Source organism: Podarcis bocagei (genome assembly GCF_964188305.1).
Source record: "Podarcis bocagei genome assembly, chromosome: 5".
In the NCBI taxonomy this organism is placed as follows: domain Eukaryota; kingdom Metazoa; phylum Chordata; class Lepidosauria; order Squamata; family Lacertidae; genus Podarcis; species Podarcis bocagei.
This window is the reverse complement of record NC_138129.1, coordinates 50,995,473-51,009,096: the sequence shown is the minus strand read 5'-3', so window position 1 is coordinate 51,009,096 and position 13,624 is coordinate 50,995,473. Positions and strand designations below refer to the sequence as shown.

Below are 13,624 nucleotides of genomic sequence, written 5' to 3'. Positions count from 1 at the left end.
CCCAAACATTTCCATGCACAAGTATCCAAAATGAAATGCATCCCCCCCCCCCCAGCAAGCAAATAAAATACCTTCTCCAAAGGGGTGGATGTAGCCAGCTCACTTTCTGAACTGGGACCGGAAAGATACTAGCTCTGGTGCCTAATTCTACATGAGATCACTTGGATCATTAATTCTTTCAATTCTTTCAATTCAAGAAGTCCAAGGAATATTCTCCAAATAAAATTATAAAAGTCTACAATAGTTATCCTCCAGTCCAACATCACAACGTCATCTCCAATATTAGGAAACATTCAATCCATTTTCCTTATTTCCTGGATGGAGGAGAAATTTGATTCAGTTCACATTTAAATGTAAAGTTGCCTAATTAACACTTTTCAAAAGAGAACGGCAACTGAAATGCAGCCATCCTTCCAAACCTGCACATTTCTCCAGCTGAGTATTGTACACAAAAATGCATACACTAAGGGAAATGTTTCTGTTAGTGAAAACCATATAGTACAATGTATGATACTGGGGGAATTTGCTTTGCAAAAATGCATATATTAGAATAAATACTCATGAAAATTCTGGTGAATTTTCATCATGATAACTTTTTTAAAACAACAAGAACAACCAGGGCCGTCTTACCCATAGGCGCAAGGGGTTCGGGGTACCCGGGTGCCGGGCTCTCAGGGGTGTCAGGCCGAGAGTCGAGTCTGGGGAAGAGCCCACCCGGTGGTTGGAGAACCACGGCGGGCTCTTCTGCTGTGGGCGGCTCTGTGCCACGGGTTTGGGGGTGACCGAGCCAGCGAGACGCTGAGGCAGCCAGCTGGCTCCGCCCTCCTGCAAGCCTGGGACTGGGCAACCGGGGGGGGGGCGCACCAGGCGGATCTTTGCACCCCGGTGCTGCATATGCTTAAGACAGCCCTGATAACAACAACAACAACAACAACAACAACAACAACAACAACAACAACAACAACAACTTGCAGACTAAAATGGAAATGTAGCAAACTGAAGGTTGGAAAAAATGAGAAACCGAAAGAAATTGAAATTAACATGTTCACCTATCCCTATTTGGCACTGAGCTTACATTATTGTTGTGTTGTGAGGTAACTGAGAGTGGTGTGTTTCCTCCTTCTGCTTTCCATTAAACATTTCTCCAATGCTTTGCAGTCTCCCTAGCTGCCCACACTTCCTGATCTGAAACAGCCCAATGGGAGGAGTTGTTTAAACATCTTCCTCCAGTTTGAAGAATGTGTGGGAAGCCTTGGAGGCTGGTTATCGTGTCTGAGTTCAGTGCACTCAGTGATTTTGTTTCTAAGGGGAGCCTTTTACCATTAAAAACAGTTCCACAATGATTTCTTTGAAAAAAATGATATACTTAAAAAATAAACAGCTGTCTAGAGCATGGTAGACAGCCTCCCAGGATTCCCCTGCTTAAATGAAAGCCCATCCGAAGAAGTTATGGGGTTTTCAGAAAGTGTGGGCACCTGGCAAGGCTGCAGAATGCACAGCACTGGAGATAAGATTTGGGGAAAGAAAGAAATGATGCTCATTTGGTCACCTGACAGGCACAGCAAGCACAACAAATACCCTACACCCTATGAATGGGATCACCACTGGAATTTATCCTCCTATTCGATAATGGTTGGCTTGTATCCAGTGCAGTTCTACATTAGCATCCTATCAGCACAAGGATTCCCACTTGCACCAGGGGGCTTCCCCCGCTTCCTCCTCCCTGCCCTCCTCCCCATTCACTCCCTAAATCTGTTTTGGGTGTTCCCCTAAACCTCTGGAGCAGAATTGAGGAGGGCAGGGGGAGGAGATGGAGGGAAGTCCCATTGTGCAAGTGGGAATCCTTGTGCTTATGGGATGCTTCCTTAGCACTGCATTGTATATAAGCCTGTGAATTCAGTTTCTTCTCCCATTAGTTGATGGAGAATGGCCAAAGAAAATGGAGAATACATTTTTGGCACAGCCCTAGCTAATTGCCCTTCATTGCCCATTGCTCTGTAGAGCTCTTCGATATGTCTGTAAATTAATGTGCATGCCCTATAACATCTTGGAAGTACTTCACCACCACTACTGCTGGGCTAAAGGACAACAACCACATCCAGAAGAGGATGTTGACTGGAAATATTCTAATATTGGGAAATGATATATAATGAATTGGAAAAAAATGTTTAAAAGTACCTTTCAAAAAAAAAAACCCCAAACAAACACCAGAGTCCTTTTTGTTGGGGATAATTCAGAGGGAAATTCTCAGGTGTCAAAAAAGACTATATGTATGCCACTGACCACGGCCCATGTCTTGTCAGCCCCAAAATGGAAAACGAGTGAGGTCCTAGTCAAAGAAGAATGGCAACTTAAACTAATGGAATACGTGCAGCTTACAGACTTAACATATAGAATAAGAGAACAAGAAGAATGCACGTTTAAAGAAGACTGGAAAATGTTTACGGAATATATGGGTAAAAACTGTGTTCATTTAAAAATGCTGGTAACATTAAGATAAATTCAACAGTGTAACTAAGTTTTGATAGATGTAACAAGGGATTATTGAATGGTTTAGTTCATGTAAAATATGCAGGGTTATATGGTATGCAAAATAAACCACCAAAAGAGAAGAAGGGAAGTCATTGAATTAAGGGTGCTGTGGGTTAAACCACAGAGCATAGGACTTGCCAATCAGAAGGTTGGCAGTTCGAATCCTTGCGACGGGGTGAGCTCCCGTTGCTCGGTCCCTACTCCTGTCAACCTAGCAGTTCGAAAGCACATCAAAGTGCAAGTAAATAAATAGGTACTGCTCTGGCGGGAAGGTAAACGGCGTTTCCGTGCGCTGCTCTGGTTCGCCAGAAGCAGCTTAGTCATGCTGGCCACATGACCCGGAAGCTGTACGCTGGCTCCCTCAGCCAATAAAGCGAGATGAGCGCCGCAACCCCAGAGTCGGTCACGACTGGACCTAATGGTCAGGGGTCCCTTTACCTTTACCTTTAAATGGATATTTTGAAATGTAATTTAGAAAATGTAATAAAAACTATATATATATATATATATATATATATATATATATATATATATAACAAATAAAAACTATATATATAGGATGTTGACTGGCAGAAGCAGAGTAGGAGACCAGTACAGGGAGAAGCAATGTTGTCATTGTTGTTGCTTTTTCACTTTGAGTATCAAACAGACTAAAACCACTCCTTCCTGCATAGCTTCATTGCTCCACAGTTCCATTAGTTCTTGTTGCCTGAGAGAGTTTGTGTTAAGCAAACCAGGCAGCTTCTAAAACATCACAGTGGTTTTCCTGTTGCTGCTGCTACAGTTTAACATGGCTACAGTGGTACCTCGGGTTACATATGCTTCAGGTTACATACGCTTCAGGTTACACACTCCGCTAACCCAGAAATAGTGCTTCAGGTTAAGAACTTTGCTTCAGGATGAGAACAGAAATCGTGCTCTGGCAGAGCGGCGGCAGCAGGAGGCCCCATTAGCTAAAGTGGTGCTTCAGGTTAAGAACAGTTTCAGGTTAAGAACGGACCTCTGGAATGAATTAAGTACTTAACCCGAGGTACCACTGTACTTTTAAAAATCTGTTTGTTGTATGCATGCACACTTTCCATCAGAAGAGAAACAATACCATCCAGTGGCGTAGCGTGGGAGGTGCAGGGGGGGCCGGCCGCACCGGGCGCAACAGCTGGGGGTTAGGGTTAGGGGGCGCAAATTCACGGGTTAGGGGGCGCAAATCCACGGGTTAGGGGGCGCAAATCCATGGGTTAGGGGGCGCAAATTACTTGCCTTGCCCCGGGTGCTGACAACCCACGCTACGCCACTGATACCATCTCCCACCAGGGGCGGAGGAAGGGGCATGCGGTGGAGGCGGATCACCCCGGGTGTCTTCGCTGAGGGGGGTGACATTTGGCAGTCGCTCGCTCTGCCCCTGACTGCAGGGTGCGCGCACTGCTCTATGCACCCAAGCAGCTATCCCACACCTGGGAGGGCACCCTCTGTGCCCCGCCCCCCTCGGGAGCGCACCCGCCCTGGGCAGCGCGGGCATATGCTGTCTCCTATTTTGATATTTTACCCCTTGGCTCAGAAAACACAGCCAAAAAACCTTATCAGCATATAAAGATGGACAAAGCTGAAACACCACACTGTCCCCAGTCTCAGGGGGCAACAGGTACAAACAGCAGGTATGGAGAGCGATTTGTCGGAACTGCAAATGACAGCAATTGAGCCGAAATGCAGGTCCACTGCGACTGCAGCGGGAAGCAATCCAAATCTGAAAACAGAACTTTGCATTTCATATACATTCTGATCCAATGGTGTTTTAAGATTCCAGAGCTGTGGAAACAACCCCTGCTGACTACTCACTATGGGATGCTGATGAGAAGCAGGGCAATATACTCTAAGCAGGTGGGAGGGCAGAAAAGCTGGTAGCTGTGTGGAAAAACAGCAGGGATGTAAAGGATTCTCATTATGGAATCAGGAACGGGACTCAGGCCACCTTAGGCTCACCAGTCTGGTTTTTCTTCTTCTCGCCTCATTCATGCTGTGCCCATCATCACTTCTCAGCCTTTGGGCTAAGATCGAGTGGTATTATAATAGATAAAGGGCAGTGGGTCAATTCACACATGCGCAAAGTCACTTGATCGCTGGTCTCTATAGCTTGCAGTTGAATGGACAAACTGCTGGCATGGAAAAGCTCTGCCCACAATGTTAATAATAATAATAATAATAATAATAATAATAATAATAATAATAATAATTATTATTATTATTATTATTTATACCCCGCCCTCTGGCTGGGTTTCCCCAGCCACTCTGGGTGGTTCCCAACGGAATATTAAAAATACAATAAAACTTCAAACATTAAATACTTCTAAAAGTCAGATAGTTGTTTATTTCCTTGACATCTGATGGGAGGGCATTCCACAGGGTGGGCTCCACCACCAAGAAGGCCCTCTGCCTGGTTCCCTGTAACCTCACATCTCGCACTGAGGAAACCTCCAGAAGATCTTTGAGGAGGACCTCAGTATCCAGGCTGAACAATGGGGGTGGAGACGCTCCTTCAGGTATACAGGGCCAAGGCCATTTAGGTCTTTAAAGGTCAGCACCAACACTTTGAATTGTGCTCGGAAACGTACTGTATGACCTGTGTTCTGGCTCTTTCACACATGCATGTTATTCACAGATATTTCAGGCAGGAAGTGATGAAGAGGCCATAGTATTCTCTCTGGCAATGCGTCTGAAGCAGCTGGGTTTTGGATGCTTTGTGCCAGTAAAAACCTTTAGTCATCTGGGCACTTTGCATCTAATTAGCATTCCACTCCCATCCCGTTTCTTAGCACAAAAGTCAATACCTCATAAAATGTGTGCTAACCTCACTGAGAAGTCTCTTATGATTGTTTGGGCAAACACACCATAATGCCTCTCACTTCAGCTCTTGTCCTCAACCCTCAAGCTCCATCTTAATCAAAGCTCCTTTTGTGCAAACCAATCTCTGCATCAAACTCTCTACCTCTAGACGCATATTCTGTTCCATTTCCTCGGCTTTTGATCTCGTGTGGACAAACAAGCATACTCCTCAATATTTTTTTTTTGCAGGAGGGAGGGTGCACACTCTAGGGGAAAAAAACATTTTTGATATTTATAGGGGCATTCAGCTGTTTTCTATGCACATTTAGCATTTATAAAAAATAATAACAATAATTCTGGCCAGAAGCCACCTGCTAATTCAAAAGGAAGAAACACATTTATTCAGAAAACACATTAAGACGTGTACAGGAATTTCAAGCAACAGGAAACAAGCTCAGATGCTAAGAACAGCCGGGGGGGGGGGGAATACAAAACATACCTTCAATCAAACCCAAGGCCACCCATTTAGCTTCCTTCAGTGGGACCCTCCATTAAACAGCATCAAGCATATTAACACAATGGGGCTAAGTTGTGCCGTGGCCAGCCCAATACATTTTGGCACTTGAGGTGGAGCCCAACATGGAACCCCCCCTCCCCACCAGGGAAGAAGGAGTGAGGGAAGACCTACATCAGGAACAAGAGGAAGAAAGATTGACACTGGGATTTGCTGCCGCAGTGGAGCCTGACGCCTGAGGCAGTCGCCTCACCTTGCCTCATGTGTGGGGCAGCCCTGAGTTGTGCCATCCCTGATGTTGTGATCTCCTCAGTACTATTAGAAGTGCACTTCTAGTACCTGCTCTGTACCTGCACACACTCCAGGAAGTTACAGTGGTACCTCAGGTTACATACGCTTCAGGTTACATACGCTTCAGGTTACATACTCTGCTAACCCAGAAATAGTGCTTCAGGTTAAGAACTTTGCTTCAGGATGAGAACAAAACTTGTGCTCCGGCGGCGCGGCGGCAGCAGCAGCGGGAGGACCCATTAGCTAAAGTGGTGCTTCAGGTTAAGAACAGTTTCAGGTTAAGAACGGACCTCCGGAACGAATTAACCTGAGGTACCACTGTACTTTCTCAGAAGAGTTTGATGTCTTGTGTTTCTGATGAAGCACCCCCAAGGATGAATTCAGATGACATGGTTTCCAGAAATGGGACAGCTCCCATGAGGATCAAGCTCAAGGTTTTAGCAAGAAGCAATTTCCATGCATATGCCAGTCATACAACGTGCGTCAAGTTACAGAAATGATTTGCAGCCGCTGTCCTATGCCTGCCGTATGAAGGAGCCTTGACCTTGCCTCGTTGGTGAGCTTTGACAAGGTCACGGAGCCAAGATGGTGTTGGCTGCTGCAGATTGAACTGTGCCTAATACAAAAAACACAATTAGGATCCTCGATCCAGATACGATACGCGGTGTCCTCGAGACAGCCGTTTCCACATTGTTCCGTCTACCCAGTAACCTGGGTTATAAATGGACAAGCATTTATTGTACAACAAAAGCTAAGGATAATCTCTCTGAGGCTAGTATAAACCCTTTCACTTCTAGCAACAAACACTCTTTGGACTTCAATGCCTGGTACGATGGTATCACATCCACCACAGAAAAGGGTATCTTCAATTAAATGAAAACAATCTTTTAAAGAATTGTGTTCTCTCTCCCTCCACCTCCACCGCCCCAATTTCTCTTTCTTTTAACTTATAAAGTCATACCCACATGTTGTTTGAGATTGTGCTTTTTTCCTTTTGAAACAAACGTTAGACCTGACAAGAGCTGGCAGGTATGATTCAAAATGTGCAGAAGTCACCCCACCCCCACCCTGATCTTGAAATGTGTTCTTTGTAATGTGGAATGTTTCAAAGCTATTTTGTTGCTCAAACATTTTTTAATGATGTGTGCCTTGTCACCTCTGATTGGAATGAAGGCCTTTAATGTCTGGGTTCCATTTTCTTGCACTGTGGGTATCTAAGGTGAGTATTCCCTTCTCTTCCAACATAGAGAGGCTACATTTAGTGCAAGGCAGACATATGAACCAGGGAACTAGGGAACAGAGAGCAACTACAGAGAAATTGTTCACGCACAAAATACAGAATAACTCCAAACCGCCCAAACCCTTTTGTTTCCAGTGTACTTATTTATTCATTTCCATATAATAAGCATGGTTATATCTTTGAAGTCCAATCTTTTTCAGTGATGTTTTTCTGCTTCTTTCTTATTCTGGAAGAATGGGCTTGGCTCTTCTGACTTTCGTTGGATTTTCTGGATCCATCATTTATAGAATGAAAGAACAGTTGTGCTGGAAAAGTTCTGACTGTTGAAAAGTCTGACCAGTATAGTATCACTTGTTCTATATTACCGTATTTTTTGCACCATAACACTCACTTTTTTCCTCCTAGAAAGTAAGGGGAAATGTCTGTGCGTGTTATGGAGGGAATGCCTACGGGTGGCATGCCTACGGATTTTCCTCCTCTAAAAACTACGTGCGTGTTATGGTCGGGTGCGTGTTATAGAGCGAAAAATACGGTACTCCTCGCTATGGCACATGCCACTCAAATACTTATTACATATTAGTCCATATCTTTCAGACTACATTTAGGGGGCAGGTGAATTCCACGGCGAGTGCCAAAAAAACTACAGAATTTGGTTCTGGGTACTGAATCCAGAATTTAATTTTTAAGAACAAGTTTCTAGGCCACATAGTTTCTAGGCCACAAGCTGGCTTGTGGCCACCTCTAGTGAAATCTCTGAAACTACAGAGGAACCCAGTAAACTTCCCAATGCTCAGCAGTTATGGCTTCAGTGGCTTACAGTGCTATCTGAGCCAGGTCTACTCAGATGTAACTCCTATTCAATTCAATGCAGGTTAGTCCCAAGTAAGTGGGGTCAGGGTTGCAGTCTTACATAGCTCCTCATTTCTCTCCATGGTTACCGGAAAGAGAATAACTTGTTCCAAATAAGCAAAATTATGTAAAAAAAAATAAAATAATTTATACAGATCACAGAATTGGTGCAGAATATGGCTAAACATTTTATTTTATTTTATTTTATTTATTATTTTATTTTATTTTATTTATTATTTTGTTTTATTAATGCAGAGTATAGACTGCCTTGGTATTATGCCACCCTGTCTGTGCCAGCTTAAGCTGAGCTTTGAGAAGGAGACATGAGGCTCTGGCAGGGTCCTAGAGCCCACCTACCTCCTTCCCAAAGCCCAATAAGCACTTGCTCAGCTTTGGGAAGAAGAAAGGAGGACTCTAGAACCTCGTCAGAGCCCTATGCCTCCTCCCTGAAGCTGGTCCAGTGCTAAATGGGCTTTGAGAAGGTGCCTTCCTCAGCTGCACAGTGTGACCGCACCACTCACACTGCCCTAAATCTGCCTCTGTACCTAGCCAACAATGTGGTAATTGTGTGCCATAGTGCAATGACTACTTCCTTTACTTTATTTATTTATTTAATTTCTATATACATCTGTACTTACCCTTGAATAAAATGAAAAAGGGAAAAAACAAAATGGGAGGGTGCAAGCAAAAAGAAGCAGGATTTTAAATACATACCGGTACCTTAAGCATAAGGGGGTCAGTTATATAATGGGAGCATGAACTGCTAACCGTTTTGTGTGTGTGTGTGTGTGTGTGTTTTAAAAAAGCTCAATGCTGATTGTACTTCTGTTGTCACAAAAAGGGAAAAGGTAAAGCCACAAATCAACAACATTAACATAAAGAGGGGAGGGGAGGAAGAAGCGCACTTCCTGGTAACAAAGAATATTTGCCACATTTGAATGGATTTAAATCACACCTTAGGAGTCAAAAAGCAGAAACAACGAACTGACTCAGAAATGCTGGCAGTTATTTTGAGCCTTCATTGAAGATAGACATGGTGCTGGGAGTCTGGGAAAAGGTAAGGATAATTCCTATGTTTTGAAATGGGGGAAATTATTATATAGGAAATTATAGACCAATCACTTTAATTTCAGTATTTAACCGTATGCTAGAATATGAAACAGCTGCCCTTTGTGCACATAGCAGTAGTGTGCCATTAGGAACAGCCAAAATGGATTTACTTATACATTGAAGTGGAACGTTTCTTTAGGTGGCATAAAAATGGAGGGACTGCACCAAATTAGGTATGGTAAACTCTGAAAAATCAATAGAATGAAATGCAAGAAACTCATACGAAAGAATAACTAAACACGCAATGGAGGATAACTAGCTCAATTTCACACTCCTGTAAATGTGGCTAATGCCATTTAGAATGCAGCAGGAATAATAAATGAATGGCAAGGAGGACTTCGTGGTCCAATGGTGACTCACAAGCAAAGGAAAATGCTTTTGATGGAGGCCATTTGTTGTCAGAGTGGCCTGGTTTGGTCTTTTTCTCTCTCACAGCATGCTGAGCTAAGCCAATGTTTGCCTTAGTGTGTTATCTGAAGCCAGACTCATGGTTCAGCTTCCTCCTCAATAACCATGCACTGCAGCCAAGGTTTTTCTCTAGGCTAGGCTAGGCTAGGCTATTCAGGCGACAAGCTCAGTATTATGTGGGAGGGGAAAAAGACTCTGGAGGAACAAAGTAGCTGTGAGGTCATCTTTGGGAAGCTGCAGATTTGCATGGTTTGGATATGCCATAGTTTGACTTACCGTGACAGTCAACATGTCTTGATTGTAATGCTGGGTTTGGGTTTGGGCTAGATCCCTTGGCATCCCTTCCAGATGACTGATTTGTGATTCTTAAGATTTCTGTGAATGGGCTTCTGATCAGTGTAGGTTGCCTGAGGCATGCAATGGACTCGATCATAGTTCTGGCAAAGCTGCCAGTAAAGGTAAGGTAAAGGACCCCTGGATGGTTAAGTCCAGTCAAAGGTGACTATGGAGTTACGGTGCTCATCTCTCTTTCAGGCCAAGGGAGCCGGCGTTTGTCCACAGACAACTTTCCAGGTGATGTGGCCAGCATGACTAAACCACTTCTGGCACAATGGAACACCGTGATGGAAACCAGAGCGCATGGAAACACCGTTTACCTTCCTGCCACAGCGGTACCTATTTATCTACTTGCACTAGTGTGCTTTTGAACTGCTAGGTAGGCAGGATCTGGGACAGAGCAACAGGAGCTCACCCCATTGTGCGGATTCGAACCGCCAACCTTCTGATCAGCAAGCCCAAGAGGCTCAGTGGTTTAGACTTGTTAATAGTTCTGGAAAATCTGCCAGTACCTTCCCTTTGTTGGGTGGAGATTAGCTGATGAGCAAGTTATTGGCCAGAGACAGTTGTAAATGGGGGGAAGTCATTTTGGAGAAGGGAATGTGCCTTTTTGATGGCAATGTCATCAAGCTATGTGTGTGAAGAAACAGGGCCAGCGCAAGACATTCTACCACCTGAAGCAAAGCTGCCACCACCCCACATGCTGTTCCCTTCCAGTGCTGACTCATCCTTTCTCCTCCTCCTTTTGACTTTGCAGCTACAGCAGCAGTGGCAGTGCAGATGTTCTGTGGCTATCCAGGTTTCCCAGCTGACAAAGCCTCATTCTGATGAATGACCCTTGGGAGTGTGGGGTCCTTACAGAGCAAAGCAAAGCAAGGTGGGCCAGGCAGCCTCAAAGATATCTCAGCGAATCCTTTTTAGATTTAAGAGTAGCAAGCAAAGTTTAAACATTAAAAGCTAAACCTTAAACAGTATTTGTTGTGGCAAAGTATCAGAGGAGCAGGCAATCTCTGAACCCTTCCCCAGAGCAAGATATGGGTGATCTGCTGCTACTGAAGAGTCCTGTAGGAACACAGCTGAGCACTATTCTGCAAGAACAAGGGGCAGCAGCATTCCTAGCTAAATGGTGGTGGTGGGTGTTCAAATTCTATGCCCATCCTAACCAGCTACTTGATGTGAAGACCTCAGTACAGCGAAGAAGTGGGTTGACCTTGCTGAGGAAAGGAAATCTTAGGATGCTGGTTGTTCTCCATGAAATCTGACATGGATGCAGCAGGTTTGGAGGCATCTGTTGCAGATTCATGGTGCACGTTTATAAATGCACATTTATAAATGCACACAAATATTACACAATGACAGTAAGCCTCCAATGACCTCCTACCGCAGCAAAGCAAACCCGGACAAGCACTGCACCCCTGAAACACTGCATGATTTTGGAACTGGGGTGTATGCAAAAGTATGTTCAGCCTCAGGGTAGGACATTACCCATTCAACTTTCTGCTGTTCTAATATTGAAATTGTTGTCCTTATTCTAATCTTGCCACTTGTCTATTCTCATTTCATCTACACCTTTCTGATTCCTTCCAGGAATGTCTTTGACTCTCTCTCAAAGATGTCTTTGAGAGAAAACTGTCTTTGGTTTTTTGGAACTATGAAAAAAACCAGAGAAATAAAATTTGGGGAAATGTACAGTGCTTCAATGGATGCCTTTTGAAGCCTGTTTTCCTGCAGGGGATCTTCAGACCAAGAATCCTAATTCTTGTTTAGCCTGTATCTCCCAGATGGAGTTTATTAAAGACATTTGCTTTGTGGAGATGGACTGTATGACATTCTCTAAGCTGCTTAGGTTTCTGTTGGGCCATATTTCTACCTGTGTAGCCGCTTTCTGACAGGAAGTGCTGTTGCCCTGGAGCCGAGTCTCCATGGTAACACTCGCTTTTCAGACACTCAGTTGAAAATGCTAGTATGAAGAGAGCGAGACTCGTGCTGGAATACTGATTCAACCCAAGTGTCTGTAACACAGACTGAATTTTAATACCACTCAGCTACCCCATGGGCTAAAAATACACACCATTCATTCTCTTCCTGAACTTTGGTAAGCATCTTAAACTGACTCTGCTTTTGCTGTAGCTTCTGCTGAGATTCAGAATTTCTATGAATCAGCTACAATTAAGCCAGACTGGAACACGTGAAGAAGTGTCCAACCAAAGAACTGCAGACTAGATTAAGAATTTGACATTGTTCATGGGAAAATGAAATGGGCTCTTACCCCAGTAACAAGTGAGGTGGTGCATTGTAGTTACCATAAATCTATCTAGTCTATCTAGGCTAGAAACACTGTGTACTTCTTGTTTCTGAAATAAATATATTTCCATAGCATTTCTGACTGTACGCTGCAATTATTGTTATTGTTATCTGTTTTTACTGTGTGGTGTGGGTATCTCATGAGAGTGCCCTTCTAACGTAGAAGGTACCGTAATTAAACAGAACTTAACTTTTAGCGTTGGTATGACTAAAACCACTGTGTTACATCCATAGAATCATAGATTTGTACAGCTGGAAGGGACCCCAAGGGTCATCTAGTCCAACCCCCCTGCAATGCAGGAATCTTTTGCCTAATGTGGGGCTCAAACCCACAACCCTGAGATTAAACAGTCTCATGTTCTACCATATTTAAACAACTAAATATTACTTAGAGTAGACCCATTGAAATAAATAGAACTACGTTGTAATTACACAGCAATAAACAAACAACACGTACATTTAAACCAGTATAAAACCAGTATAAAACAAAAAGAAGAATCTAAAACATATTCATATATATTTTTAAAGCAGGGTTAAAACACCCACTGAAGGAGACCACAGATAATTCAGATCCAAAGGCCTGGCAGAAAAGAAAGTCAGGTTCATTAATTTCAGTGGGTCTCCTCAGAGTAAGATCAGCATGACTTTACTTTGTCCTACTGAAAGCAAGACCTAGCCCCAGCAAACTTCAGCTGGATCATGACCATTCATCACCTCCAGTGACAATGTCACATGATTTCATGTTGCAATAAGTTCAGGCACTGGCCTTGTTTCTAGTTTCCATCTCACTGTGCCAAGGCACAGCGAAGATGTATGGAACAAAGCTGTGGCTTTCTGCTTCTCCTTTTAAGGGCACTTGAAAGAAGGGAGAACCAGCGACCTTTGGAGAGGTAGCATGGTTAAACATGACAACCTGAACAAATTCTCTTTGGCAGTTTTCAGTTTTCTGAAAGAAAATATGCTCTTTTCTTCACCGACTGCCACCACTGTTATGTCTAGCTTTAATTGAGTTCAGTTGCTCAGATCTCTGCTTCGCACCCCAGGTATTTCTGCTTGGCTGGGATGTGTCTTTGAACTCTGATAATGCCTCTTGCTTGTCTGGATAGAGGATAGAGAGGAGAATGTGATTTGCAGGAGAGGGCAGTAGGTCATGTGGATCTGTGCTGCTCTCCTGGCTTCCCAACACAACCTCTTGCTGTTGCTTCCCAAGGGAGAGAGGCAAG

General features: G+C 43.8%; 1 protein-coding gene across 4 annotated transcripts in view; it reads right to left on the bottom strand.

The window, feature by feature from the left end:
• KCNC4 (potassium voltage-gated channel subfamily C member 4) overlaps window positions 1-13,624 on the bottom strand; it is a 61,007-nt gene that overhangs the window by 8,915 nt on the left and 38,468 nt on the right. Inside the window, exon 4 of one of the 4 annotated variants that reach the window (XM_081194176.1) lies at window positions 50-314. The exons of 1 other annotated variant lie outside the window; for it this stretch is intronic. In XM_081194176.1, the coding sequence (XP_081050302.1) occupies window positions 283-314 (32 nt within the window). In that variant the 3' untranslated portion in view covers window positions 50-282. Of the gene's footprint in view, window positions 1-49; window positions 315-5,499; window positions 5,616-6,669; window positions 6,771-13,624 lie in introns of those variants that run through there. 2 more of the 4 variants (XM_081194171.1, XM_081194175.1) reach the window with 2 other exon arrangements.